The following is a 15,520-nucleotide window of genomic DNA, read 5'->3' as shown; positions in this document are numbered from 1 at the left end:
TAAAACAAGGAGACAATTTATGGAAAGTGCTTTGCAAACCTTAAAGTCCTAGAGAAATAAAATGAAAGCTATTATCATTATTAATATTATATTCATATTATGGACTAATTTTTTAAAAATCCCTGTTAAACTTATTTGCTCCTAAATTAACATGTAGCCTTTCCAGGGGTTTTAAGCTTTGCTTGCTAGATTTTCCATTTTTTGTCACTCTAGTGTAGAATTTTCTGTTAAGCATACATTTAATGTGATTTTGTAGACAGACGGTTTAGAACATACTTTGCCAACTGGAAAATCATCACAGGATAATGATAATGAAAATAGACATTTATTTATGTTCATCATTGAAAGTTTGTGAAACACCTTACGTGCATTATCTCCTTTGAGTCTCCAAACAACCCTAATTTGAGAGGTGTGGCAGATATTATCACCCCCCATTTTGCAGGAGATGATACTCGGGCTCAGAGAAATTGTTATTTACCCACAGTATCACAACCAGTAAATGTCAAAGAAGGGATTTGAATTCAGATCTTTTGTTACCAAGTCAAATACTCTTTCAACTCTGCCATACTCAAATGGAAAATAATAATGATAGCATTTATATAAGGCTTTTAGTTTTATAAAACACTTTATAGATATTATCTCATTCAATTATCATGGCAACTGTGGGAGGTGATGATATTGTTAACCCCATTTTACAGCTGAGGAAACTAAAGCCAACAAAAGTTAAATGACTTGCTCAGGATCACACACTTGGTAAATGTCTGAGGTCAGAATAGATAATCAGGTCTTCCTGACTCCAGATCTCATATTCTATTTTCCATAGAGAGTCCAATACCTTCATTTGGTAGGAAAGAAGTGTGATATTTATTTCACAGAGTCAGATGGATTTGTGAAAAGCTAAGTTCTATGGACTGAATTTGTTCCTCTTAAGCAACTTACTTGGGACTACCGACCAGTAATGCTTCTCTAGGTTAGTTTGACCTCCTGGTTGGGCTAACTAGAGAGAGACAACTGAGAAGATTAAGAACATAATGCATTTTTTTTGTTTTTTCTTTAGAAATTTAATTAAAAAAATTAAAGTGTTTATACTGAATGAGCACTAATCCTTATTTCAAAACACATGACACACAATGTGGAGCAAATTACAAGGAAAGAAGACTCAAATACAATTTAATTATCTCTCATTAAGTTCTTATCTGTCTCTGACTACTTAAAGTTTGGCCTTTCCCTACCATTTTGTCCACTATCTGTCTCAGGTATTATTTACAAGCTTGGCCTGTGTGCTGTTCTATTTGTATTGTCTGATTTATATAGTCCTAGAGTCCTGGGCTTGGAGTCAGGAAGACCTGGCTTGAAATCTGTGACACTAACAGTGTATTTCTGAGTAAGCCATGGTTATAAAATGTGGTTTTAATACCTATAGTAGCTACCTCCCAGGCTCAATTGAAATAATGCAAGTGAAGTGTTGTATAAATAAGTTATTATTTTTTAAATCAGTTATTATTAAGATAAATGCCTAATAATCCTTTCTTTTTTACTTTTAGCATGTCCTTCTTAAATCAGCTCTCCTAAGCAAATGAAAAACTGTATCTGATTTCCCCTAGCAAAGGTCCACAGGAACACTGAAATTTAGAGCCCTTTATCAATTTCTGACAATAGTTTCACAACATAGTGGGATGTTTTCTTTGCCATTTTCCCTTTTGCTAACATCAGAAACTCCTGGCAATATCTTTAAAATCTTCCCTTGTTTAGCCTGAACATTATAAATCTCATTTTAAAATTAAAAATGACTTAGACATATAGTGTGGAAGGAATATATCCTCCTTCATAAACATTTTCAGAATTCACTTAAATTCAACAAGTATCCTACTGTATGCAAAACAGTCACCCAAAGGGCAAAGGGTAGTCACACAGTAGGCAAGAGCAGCCTGTAGCAAGTTCTAAGCATGGGATTAATTATGTAAATTAAGGCATGTCCACAATGCCATCAGAAATATTTATGATCCATATAGAAGACAGAAACTGGTCACTATGTCAAGATGAGGGGTAAATGATGGATACCCCACTTATTCCAGAAGCATCCTTCTTACCTCAAGAGAAAGGCCTCCAGTCTGTCTTTACTTCCAGTGATATATTTATGGGAGAACTCAGACAAAAATGGCACCAGGTTGGCCAGTAAAATTGGGTTACAATTCCAATTCTTGGAAGGAATGTCCACAAAATTGAAACTCAGATCACGGACTCAATTTGTTTATATATGTTTAAAGACATGAGTATTAGAGTGTGTGTGTGTGTGTGTGTGTGTGTGTGTGTGTGTGTGTGTGTGTGTGTGTGTACAGTATATGTAGAACACAAGGAGATCTTAACTGACTTACCAGGCACGGAAGGACAGAACAAATACTTTAAGAATTTTCTGAGATCTTTTTAAGGTTTTGCTTTTGGGGCACCTAGGTGGCACAGTGGATAGAGCACTGGCCCTGGATTCAGGAGGACCTGAGTTCAAATTTGGCCTCAGACACTTAACATTTACTAGCTGTGTGACCCTGGGCAAGTCACTTGACCCCAATTGCCTTACACAAAAAAAGAAAGAAAAATTTTGCTTTTATTTTGGAGGAAAAATACTACCATGAAAAAATGGGAGAGAAAAAAAGTTTGTTCCATTTTTTTTATCCTATTCCTTCTTCCAATGTCTATGCCAAACCTCTAGTCTTTATGATTTTAGCTCATTGCCCTGGGTACTGAGGTTGTGACTGTCTTAAGTGATAGGGTTATAGTAAAAGTGTCTTGAACAAGGGGCTTTCTCACTTCAAGGTCAGCTGTTTGTGTACTCTACCTTGTTGCTTATTTATGAATAATAGTGACTTATAGTTGTATAGCACTTGAAAGTTGGCAAAGCACTTCACATGGTATCTAAGTCTGGTAACAACGCTGAGAAGGCTATATAATATCGTCCTTACAGATGAAGAAACTAAGGGTTAGCCAGGTTTAGTGATTTACCCACAGTCACACAGCTCTGAAGGTAAAACTCAAAACCTCATCTATCCTGGCTCCAGATCCAGTGCATTTTCTACTCTCTAACTTCTGTTTGTCTCAGTTTCCTCATCTGTAAAATGAGGCTAATAATAGCCCCTTACTTCCCAGGGTTGTTGTAAGGATCAAATGAAATAATTATTATAAAGTGTTTAGCACAGTGCCTGGAACATCGTAAGTGCTATACAATTGTTAGTTATTACTTTATTAGCTATGATGTCAGGCTGCTTCTCAGGGTAGATAAAATTCTGGATAAGTTTAGGACTTCAGTTTTTGTGGTTAAACCAATTTTCTCATGTGGTCTCAGGTAACTAGGTGGCATAGTAAAGAGAACACTGCATTTGGGGTCAAGAGGACCTAAATTAAAATCGTGCCTCCAAACACTTACTAGCTGTGTGGCCCATAGACATCACTTACCCTCTCCCTGCCTCAGTTTGCTGAGCTGTAAAGTGAGAGCAATAATAGCACTTAACCTCAGAGTTGTTGTCAGGAACAAAAGAGAACATGTGTTTTACATACCTTAAGACGTTATGTAAATGTTAGGTATTGTTATAATTATCTCATGCTTACTTTAATTAAAACCAAAAGCTATAACCGATGTGAAGCACATTGAGATGATGATAAAGCGCATTGAGTTGATGTTGTTATTATTACCTATCATAATCAGGATGTGAAAAGGCATCCTCAAAAGAGCCTTGATTCTAATGTGGTTATCTGTATAATAGCTCTATCTCCTAAATTATTTGTTTGCTTTGTTAAAATATACATATCTTGCATTTAAATTGGGGCTCTCTTTAATATTGTATTCTGTTCACCTAAATCTTTGAAATTTCTGGTTTAGTACCATTTACATTTTCTTCTCTGTAACATTAAATCTACAATAGAACAGTTATATATTCCACAGTTCACATTCTAATGAATTTATTATCCACTTAATTCATTGTTTTATAATTAATGTAAGCAAATTAAAACGACATTTTCCTTTTGTATACACAGTGAACACAAGTGAGGATTATAACCCAATTTCTGTTTTATTGCCAGCTATAGCTATTACCAGGGAGTTTATTGTGGACTTAGTTCTAGCAATTAATTGTACAATAGTAGCAGTCCTAGGAGTCAAATGATATGGCCAAAATAAATAGAACTAAACCTCAATTATTCAGACTTCTAGTTACCCAAAATTGGCTTGTGTTCCACATTAACAATTTTGTCCATTAAAAACTCCTCATATCTGAACATTTAGTCATGCAAGATAATGCTCTACCTCCCTTTCATCATTACCATTAGGTTTGGATTAAAAGCAGATTTTTTTGGGGGGGGTGGTGGTAAGAAGAACTGTGACCATTCTTATGTTTTGTTTTGTATTAAGAGCTTTTGATTCTTAGGGAACTGGAATCTTAGAAGCAATGATATCTTTTCTGCAGAATCTCGCCTTAGGAATCTAGTAAACTTCATATCTCAAACTTGAAACTGCTGGATAAGAGGTGTTAAATGAGAAAAAAAGGAATAAGAAAAGCCTACAAGAGACATTTCTGATGGCTATAAATTATTAGGGAATGAAAATTCCCATCATAGTCACGATTACCATTATTATCCAAAGGAATTTATCACATCAACATACAAAAGCCATCATACAGAATGCTGACACTTCAGTTTGTCAAGTATCTGTGATTCTATGTGTGTGTAGATACTCTATCCCCCCACAAATATCACATTTCCTCTACCCTTTAGGAAAAGCCTTCCTAGGATTTGCTAATACATAAGCAAATCAGATGAGTCAGTTTTTTTCATTTATTCAAAGAGTATTTATTAACTCTGGGGATATAAAGATAAAATGAAATAGTTCCAGACTTGAAGTAGCTCATGTTCTTTCTGATTTAGATATTGACATTAAATATCACATACTAAAAAAGCCTAAAAACAAAATTATCATTGTGTTGATAATAATGAAATGTTAAAATGTAATAGTGCCCTTAATTTTTTAAATTGGAACAATATCGTTTCTTGAGAAAATAATTTCTGGAATTTTGATCTTTTTTATCATTCTAAAATAGTTTTCCAAGCACACAAGGCAATTAAAATATTATCTGCAGTATATCAAGGAAGAACTGTGAATTCAGGGGTGTTTTTCATTTTAGGTTGTGTGGTTATAGGCCAGGCTGCTTGGATACAGCCAGATTTCTGATTGGATAGTCATTTTTCTCTTGTCTGCCCAGTACAGACAAAACTAACACAAACCAGCATGCCTAGCAACCATCAAATGAAAGAAACAAAATTCCAAATTTATTCTCTTTATAAACCATAGATTTTGTCATTAGGTCTGTGGACTTAAGAATATCCTAATTTCCATGGAATATACCATGTTCAGATATTAAATGGAGCTAATTCAACCTGGTCATTACATAGACATAGCCTTAAAGTAAAGCGTTATGTTGCCTGTTAGTTAAATTTGACTAATAAGTTTTAGTTTATTTTTTTTTCTGGAAATAATTGGGTCAAAAGTTATAGCCCATTAGTCACTTAAATATATTCCTTCCTTACTTGTCTCTATTCTAAAACCAATCATGTTATTAGTAAAATCATTGTTTTAAAGCTCTAAGACACAAAAAATCTAAGCCCATCCCACCCATTGTTCATGCACTTTAATTATAGTACAACCCTGTTTGTTATTGGTTAATATATTTTAGTTTAGCCAGAAGTTTTGTTTCTTTGTTGGGCATTTCACTTTTTTCTACCCTTTCTTTCCTATCGCTTTGCCCTGAAATGAATTTCAAATATAACAATTTAGGCAGATACTTTTCTATACCTTCAATTCCTTTCCAGAAACCCTTCATGGTAGATGAAAGTCATTTTCAAAACCCATTACATAACAAAGCTAAGAACAGGTAGACTAAATTTCACATTAAATCAACTGAGTTCTAAAGAAATCCAATGAAATGGGGTTTATAATGGAAATAAAAACAGAATTTACTATTGCACCACGACAATAGATCCCATTATTTCATTTTTAAGCCACATTTTCTCCAAGAATGTAATTACTCTTAATGTAAGGAAAGACACCTTTATTGCTGTGGAGGGTTTTTTTTTCTTTTTTCATTACATGAACTGAAAAAGTTTTAGAAAAGGAAGAAAACCATGTAACAGAAAATGTCTTATTGGCCTAATTGAACATCTTCAAATGACATTTAGAGTATACCGGTGTTATTTTTTTTTAAACACCTGTGTAATACTATTGCCCTTTCAAGAAAACTGGTTAAATTTTCAAAGCTGTGCTTTGGGATTTTGCCATTTGATGTCCATTAATATCAATTGGAATGTGCAGCCAAATCCCTGTGTACCACTTTGAAATTTTACCCCTTAGTGTTAATGATAGTCTTCTAATAGTGCAGTTAGAAATAAATTATTAAACTCCTTAGCTCATATTTCCTTTATTCCCGGGGGCCAGCTAAATAAGAAAAAAATCCCAATACTCTTTTGTTATTATGAAGTACATATTTATATAAGTCCCTTCTTATATGGGTTGACAGTATCAGTGATAATAAGCATAAATCACTAAATGTCTATAGAATATTTAAATTGTAGGTTTGGTTTAAAACAATATCCTTTCCACTTACATATTTTCCCACCCTAGGATTTTAAATGTACTTTATTTAATGTGCCAATAACTTCACTTAGCCCCTATTTACCAAGCTAAATTGGTTGATGCTTCTGTATGTTTGACATAATAAGAAAAAGAAAAGAAAGCACTCACAGATATTCCAAAGCAAAGCCTCATAATTGAGACTTAAGTGCCACTTTGGTTCCATTTTAATGCCTTGGATCTTAAACATAAAATTGAGAATGTGATGATGAGAGTATGCAATTCCCTATCTATAAAATGGGGATATTAATACTCTGTTGTTCAGTAGTTTGAGTTGTGCCTACTCTTTGTGAACCCATTTGGGGTTTTTCTGACAGATACTGGGGTGGTTTGGCATTTCCTTCTCTAGCTCACCCTGTAGATAGGGAAACGGAGGCAAACAAGGTGAAATAACTTGGCAAGGGTCATACAATTAGTAGATGTCTGAGGTCAGATTTGAACTTGGGAAGTTGACTCTTTCCAACTCCAATCCTGGCACTCTATTTACTGCACCACCCACCTGCCATGAATATTCTACCTGAATCAAAAATTTTATATTGGAAAAACGCATTATAAGCCTTCAAAGTTTTAAATTTATAGCAGCTCTGATCTCATTTATATAAACATCCTCCAGTTGTACAAATCCTTCTGGTTCTGTTCCATATTTTCTCATAAATTCTCAAGAAGAGTCTACCCAGTATACTGAAGGAATCTACCTCTAGGTCTCTTGATATCACAAAGGTGCCAGTGCATTACATGGATTACTCATCTATTCTTTCTTATTTTCTCTGCATTGCTTGGACAAATTGCCTTTTCCTTCGATCCCTTTGATAATTTGTTTTATTCTACATTTTGCAAACAGTTAATTTTTGGTAATTTTCTGCAGCTAATTGTAAACATCTATCAAGCAACATCTGGTGACCCACAATTTTGATTTGTAGGAAACTCATATTATAAGATTGAGTGCTATATAAAATCACCAAAAGAATATTGATGTTAATGTTGTTCCCCCCCCCCAAGAATGTTGGTGTCATTGAAAGTAACATGATATCTTTCAAATTCAGTTCATCTTGACTCAGTTTTTGTCCATTTGCCATGTGTGTGCAAGACATTTGTACTGATGGATCAGTCCTATGGGTTATCTCTTCATCTCTCCGTCATACCAAAAGTATGTTTTCTTTGCCCAGATGACTTTTCCTGTCTGAATGGTTAGGCTAAATTGTTTTGAGTGATTATCAGTGTTCATTAGGAAGTTCTTTAACACTGATACAGTCAGGCCAGCATTATCTGCAATCAAACAACAAGCATCTATTAGGCGCCTAGTAAGTGTGAGGCACTGAACTAGGAATTGGTGAGACAAAGACAAAAATCTAACAGTCCTGTCCCTAGGAACTTACATTTCATCATTTGCAGACATTTGCCATCAATAAAGGATATATCCCTATTTTGGATTCTGTTCTGGACATGCACTCTGACAGGGCCAAATGCTTTTGGTGAGCATTTCACGGCTCAAGTGACATTAATTATCAAAACAGTATAAACCATTATCTTTCTATTGAAAATGTTATGATTTTTTCTTAAATTATTTTTTATGTTCTAATTTTTTCCAGTACCCTCCCAGAAAGCAACCTCAATAACAAAGAATATTTTTTTAAAAGGAAGAGAAAAATATCAGCAAAACCAATCAATGTACTGTAAACAGTTGAAAAAAATGTATTACATATTATGGAATATTATCCCACACAAGTAGACCACTCCCCTCTGCAGTGAAGTGTTTTTACATTTCTCCTCTTTGGAGCCATATTTGCTCTTTATAATTTTGCAACATTTACTTTTGATTGTTTTGAGGTGGATAGTTCTAGCCATGGTATATATTGTTTTCTTGGCTCTGCTAACTTCACTATGTAAGTCTTTCCGTGCTTCTCTATATTCATTATATTTGTCATTTTTACAGGATAATAATATTCTATTACATTCATGTTACAGTTTATTAAATAGTCTAATATTAATAGTATTTTACTTTAGTTCCAATTCTTTACTAGAACGATGAAAAATGCTGCTATAAATATTTTGGTGTATATGGAAACTTTCTTATCAATGACCTCCTTAGGGTATATACCTAGTAGTGGAATTTGTGGGGATAGACATGTTTTAGTCATTTTATTTATATAATTATAAATTGCTTTACCAAATGATAGTGCTGATCTACACTTCTACCAATAGTGCATTAATGTGACTATCTTCCCACAACCTTTCCATCCCTTTCTACTTCTGTCATCTGACAGTTTGCACAGTATGAGCTTTCACATTTTGTTAACCTCTCCACCATTTTGGGGGTCAGCTATAGAATATGTCAGAAAATCCTATATCTTCGATCTTCATATTTTCATCATGAGTGCCTTAAATCTGTGTGCAGATTATAATTATTTAGATTTTAGAGAGATGAGGAAATAGGCATAAAGGCCAATAGTTATCACTATTTTTCTAATCACCTTTTCCCGATAATAATCACCATGGTGTGTGTGTTGTTTTTTTTCTCAATAATTTGGTATCATCGTCTCTTTTAGATGTCTTGAGGATCTCTCCTTAAAACTCATAAAATTATGCCCATCTTCAGCATAGGCTTTCCAAAGATGGAATTGATTCTGTCTAGTTTTTCTTCCAATTTTTGTTTTCTTCCTTTCCTGTTCCTCAGGGAACTTTCCACATACTTTATGTAGTTGGCTCCACCATCACTGATGAAAAATCTTCTTGTAGAAATCTTGACAGTTACTTACCATTTTTATCTATTGTCTATAGATTTTATCTTTCATATATATTTTAATCTATAGATCTAATATCTATTTTGTCATTGACCATCCAGTTTCATTGTTAAATGTTCTTATGATGATCTGCCTTAATCTAATCTCACACTAAAATATTCTTTGATTACTTTTTCCTCTATCACTTTACTGTTTTATTAGGCAATACTGTCCTAAATCTTCTACCATGCTCCTATAATATATCAAATGAGTTATTATAAACTAATGTTACTCTCAGGTGCCATATCTCTTTTCTGATCTCTGCTTTTCAAGGAGATAAAGTCTTTGGTAACTGAGTTGATTTCTAGATTTGTTTGGCCTCCTTATTGTAGTAAATGCTTTACATTGGCTAAATTTCAATACAAACACAAAAAACTAGTAGTACTTGTTGATGTCTATTCAGTTATCAATTATCCATTTTTAAAATAGATAAGGTTAGAATCGTCTTAATTACATACTATGCCATCCTCTTATTTTTATGTTTCTAATTTTGTATTGATTGAAATATTGGCTCTAACAAGTCAGTGGTTTTACTACTTATTCAGAAATCACTCCCTTATTGTTTCAATTGTTCAGTTGTTTTTCAGTCATGTCTGACTCTTTGTAACTCTATTAGGGGTTTTCTTGTCAAAGATACTGGAGTGGTTGGTCATTTCCTTTTCCAGCTTATTTTGCAGGTGAGGAAAATGAGGCCAGCAGAGTTAAGTGATTTGCCCAGGGTCATATAGCTAGCAAGTGTCTGAAGTCATATTTGAACTCAGGAAGATGACCCCAGGCCTAGCACTCTATCCAGTATGACATCTAGCTGCCTTCAGTATTTTCCTCTTAATATAAAAATATATCTGTAACTAGTCATTTCCTGTCCATTAAGATAAATCAGTTTTGTTTATTGTTTTATTATTTTAGCTCACCTTGTCTGGTGCAGCCTGCTTTCCTTTGTGAAGAAAGTATTCATGACAAAAAATGTAAGGCTTCTGTGTAACATATAAGCTTTTGGCTTATTTCATGTTTCTGTGCCATATTTTCCAAAATATTTCTTCCTATTTTTCCCATATTCACTCTTACATTGAATTCATTGAGTGCTATCATTTTGTGCTATGGGATATGAGTTATTATTCATGATTATTACTAACTTAGTAAATGTCAGCTGCAAGAAATACAAAAACCATTTCATCAATCCAGGATTTGTTAATACCATTTTACAGATATTATTTTTGTACTAACTACAGACATAAAGAACAAAAAGATTCAATTTCAGCCTAATTAATGATACAAAGGTAAGTAAAGAAACTTAAAAATGGGTCCTATGTCAATTACAGTCATGCATCTGGTGGAAGTACAAACAAAAATATTGATAATAGTGTCAGTGTTTGGCAATGGAGATGGTTAAAAAATATAAAACATATGTAGCTTGATTATACTAACATGTTTCCTTGTGTGTACAAGAAGTCCAGTTTAAATGAGTATTAGATTATTGGATTAGATAATGTAAACTATTTTAAATTTTTATTTTAAATGTCTTAATAAAGGCTCATGGCTTATTGGAGAATGACTACTGGTCGTCTATATTTTATAACTAACAAATTTCATCTCATTGTAACATCACATGTGAAAATAGATGAACTCTTTGCGGGCCAGAAACCCTTTACTGTAATAATAGGTATTCATAAGATACACTGAAAAAATGTTTACTCTTATACAAGTTCTTTTAATCACTCTTTGGAGTAATTCATTTCCTGACTCTGCCACATGCTAACTGTGGGAATATGGGGAAGTCACTTAGTGCCCTACACAACTGAAGAAGATGATATATTACACCCAAGTTGCCAGTCTGCATCATTTGAAGGAGTTGTCACACTAGGAATTTCTTACCATGATGAAATCAGAGCTCTGAATATTTGTTTCAAAAGGTAAAGCAGAACGAATACTGGGCTTATTGCAAGGAGAAATTTGGCTTTAAATGAATCAAGCCTCTAGCACAATAGATGCCTAATCTCAAACAAGATGCTTAAATTCTAAGAGCCCCATTTCCTCATCTGTAAAATACGAAGTCGGTCAAGAAGCATTTATTAAGCATCAACCATGGGCACTGTGCTAAGCATTAGAGATACTTTCAGTGACAACCATACAGGGTTATTGTAGGATCACAGGGGCTAATGGATGTGAAGCACAGGATAGAACTTGGAGATGCCCTATTTAGGTTACATAATTTCACTCAACTTCCTTAATACAGGAAAAAAATGAGATCAAACCCACTATCTTTAATCAGACTATGAGAAATAGATGTAAAAAGCAATATGGAATGTGTAAGTCCATCAGCACCTTGTTTGTTTGCACAATATCTCTATTCACACCAGCTGCCTTATACTTTGTGGAAACATAACAGAGCTGTGTGTCTATTTATGTACTGTATGTAATTGTTTTCTTTTTCTAAATCTGCTGTTCCTTGTTCTTTTTTAAACAGATGCTTCAATGTTCCATCCAATTTCTTACACATTACTATATCTCAAATGCAAGAGGGAAATGTTTCAAGCTGCAGTTTCAGGGCTATTACACCCACTTGCATAACACTTCTCCATGCAATAATAATAGCGTCAGCTTCGTTAAAAATAGATCCACATCCATTTACAAATTAACATACTTGGAAACATAGGAATATTCAGATAATATGCATATATATGTATGTTTTAAATACAGATAACCCACATTTGAATTTTGTCTAGTACAACACTGCCATCACATGATAATCATCCTCAAGTAATATGTAAAAATGCTCAGCGTGCTAACCCTTGGTGATTTCTCCTTCCCATAGGGACGGCAATTAGACCTATAGTTCTACGAGCTGTATCGGCCATCGCCCAAGCCTTGCCTGGATTTCCTGTTTTAGCCACTGGTGGAATCGACTCAGCAGAAAGTGGCCTGCAGTTTCTACACGGTGGAGCTTCTGTTCTGCAGGTAAAGTTATTGGGTTTTGTTGGTGGTGGTCAAGCTGTTGTTCTTGTGTCAGGTGGCATTATGGTTTTTAAGTCTAATTCAATGACAAGTTTCAGCTGTGTGAAACCAAATGACTTTGCTGGGCAAGTGGAAGTACTTATGGTGCTGAGGGATGGGCATAGGATCCCAAGAAATATGCAACTACACTTATGGAGACTTACAAAATTGGAGGAGAAAATAGGACACCCATAAATATGGATATTATTAGTGCAATACCTTGAGAGAAAGAATGGAACAAAAGGAGGAAAAATATGGTAGATATATAATGTCCAGGATAAGGAGGTGATAGACTTCCTGTATTAACTGTCAGCCCACATAGGATCATAGATATCATCAAAATCATCAAGTATTTACATGATACTTGAAAATTTACAAAGTGCTTTACAGATGTTATCTCATTTTGTCTTCACAACTACACTGAGATGTAGAAATTGAGGGAAATTCCTTATTTTACAAATAAGGAAACTGAGACTCAGGGCTATCTAGTGACTTAACCAAGGTTATGGTTTGTTGTATTTAGTTCTGGGCACTGCCTTAAAAATACCAAGATCTCGATAAATTGGAAGGATACAACTCAAGAAAGGGAAGTTTTGTGCCGCATGAGGATTTTTTTGAAGGAACTGGAGAGGTCTAGCCTATAGAAGAGAAGACTGGAAGAAAATGATAGCTATTTTTAAGTACATTGATGAGTTCTAAATAATGAATCATCAATGTGGTTTGTCCCCATGTGAATTTGTTATTTGAATAATTCTTTCTCCTTAATAAGTTTACTGTTACACATTTATTAAGTGCCAACTATGTGCCAGGCACTCTGCTCACCACTGATACAAATATAAAAAGAGAGTGCTTGTTCTCAAGGAGCTTTCATTCTAATAGGGGAAACCAACACAGGTGCTTCTACTGTATTCAATAATTAGTAGAAATCCATTGAAAGTTTCTGAATAAATGATGGTGGTGCCTTAGGAAGATTATTCCAAGATCATACTGAAGGATGCAGGAGAGAAAGGCTGGGCTGGATGCAAGGAGTCCAATTCAAAGGCTATTACAATAGACTATGTCAGAATGAATGATAACCTGACCTAGTATTGCTACTCTGGGGTCAAAGGAAGAGGGAATGGATCTAAGAGATATTGCAGAGACAGAATCAATGGGACTTGGCAATTTGGGCAGTGAGGAAAAGAAAATACACAAAGATGGTTCTGAGGTAAAGAATTGAGGAGCATAACAGTATTGTGAAAAGAATAAGAGAAGCAGGGGTAGTTGTCTTGTGGGAGAAGGTAACAAGTTTTGGACTTGTTGAGTTTGAGGTGCTTTTCAGACAACCATAAAATACACAAAGTGAAATGTATGCTGCTGGCTCTCTTTGAGGGGTGTCTTCAAGAGGTGAATATTTTACATTCAGTTTTATGTTTAAAGTTTCCCTTGGGTTTATAGTAACAATTTGTATGGTGACCTTTTTTTTTATTCCCATAATCAGGAACTTCAAAGTTCCAATATGGTATGTGAAATATATACCAACAGAAGTTAAAAAAAAAAAGGACATCAGAGCAGTTTATCTTATCTAGAGTTAAAATAGATCATTTTTTTCTTCCACTATGTAATTTCCTAGTTCCCAGATTTAATGAGTGTTTCATTTACACATTTAAGAGCAATATGCAAGTATATAGGTAAAAATAGCAATTCTATAATCATGAGGTGATATATGAGAAAATATGATTTTACCATATAGTCAATAAAGTTCTAATTATCTGTGTCAAATATTACATTATTTTAAATTATTTTAATGTAAGGTTACTTTCAAGAAGGTTTTAATTTTTGAAAGGCCTCTTGATCCCAGTGTGACACATGCTGTTTATAAGCAAATAGGAGGAATTAAATGGACACCTGCTAGGCCCTTTGAATGATTATACTCTCTCTACTAGGTATAAAGATTAATACCCAAATCCAAAGGACATTAATTGAAATAAGAGTCTAATCTTTTGCGGAAGATGTGTTTTTCACCTTGACAGGGGAAAAAAGCAATAATCCCACAGACCAATTACGTAATGGAAGAAAACTAGTCCCAGATTGGCCCATACAAATATATAGATAATTCTTTTGAAGAACTTTAGATCTGGAAGGGATCTCTCTTCATGGGTCATCTAATCCAACCTCCTACAGAAACGAATTGATCATATAACAAGGAACATTCAGCTTGCTCATTCAGGTTTGCTAACACTTTAAAAAGACTCTCTCATTTGCACCTTATAGCAATCCAGTTGGGGTAGGGACTACTGGTATTATCCCCATTTTTCAGTTGAAGGAACTGACTCATGGTCAGGCAGCTGGCAAGTGTCAGAGGCAGTATTGAAACCCATAGTTTTCTGATTCCAAGTCAGTATTTTATCTACTATAACGTACTGTTTACCCCAATTACTTGGTTTAATAGATCCTCTCTTAGGAAATTCTTTCAAACTGAGAGGTAGACCAGCAGAATGGATAGAAAGCCATCCTTGCAGGCAAGCAGGCCAGGCTTCAAGACTTGCCTGTGACTCACACTAGATAGGTGGTCATGATCAAGTCCCTTGTTTGAGTAGTCACTCGGTGCTCCTAGGAACATCACTAGGGGTGTATTATAGACAGGTCGCCAGCCTGCATCAATAAAGTGATAGTTCCATGCTGGGACTTCCTTACACAATTGAAATCAGAAGTCTGAACCCATTCTTTGTGGTCCATACATCCTTAGTAGTCTCCTCAGTTCAATGACTGATCATTTTCCGTTATATATTCAACAATTTATCATTCTCCTGTGTTTGATGACAGTTGTGAAATTAATTTAAAACTTTCTCTTAATTGGGATGAAAATTACCAGGTGCTTATTAATTTTTCTCATGAAGATAGTATGGTTCAGTGGAAGGAGAAGCGACTTCTGGCTCTTTCACTAAAAGTGTAGTAACATTAGAAATGATTTTTAAAAAATGAAATGATACATCCCTTCTCGGGGCCTCACTTTCCTTTTTTCCCCCAACATTTGTTTTTATAAGATTTCGAGTTCCAATTTTTTTCCCTTACTCCCTTCCCTCCCCCTTCCCAAGAC

The 15,520-nt window shown here is 34.6% G+C and overlaps 1 protein-coding gene across 1 annotated transcript in view; it reads left to right on the top strand.

Moving 5' to 3' along the window:
- The window catches only part of DPYD (dihydropyrimidine dehydrogenase), a 1,058,206-nt gene that overhangs the window by 850,493 nt on the left and 192,193 nt on the right, over nt 1-15,520 (top strand). The window contains 1 exon segment of the mRNA XM_043962696.1: nt 12,263-12,405. Within this exon segment, the coding sequence (XP_043818631.1) occupies nt 12,263-12,405 (143 nt within the window).

This window comes from Dromiciops gliroides, chromosome 4 (assembly GCF_019393635.1).
Source record: "Dromiciops gliroides isolate mDroGli1 chromosome 4, mDroGli1.pri, whole genome shotgun sequence".
NCBI classification, from domain to species: Eukaryota; Metazoa; Chordata; class Mammalia; order Microbiotheria; family Microbiotheriidae; genus Dromiciops; species Dromiciops gliroides.
Note: the sequence above shows the minus strand (reverse complement) of the source record. Positions and strands in the feature narration are given on the sequence as shown.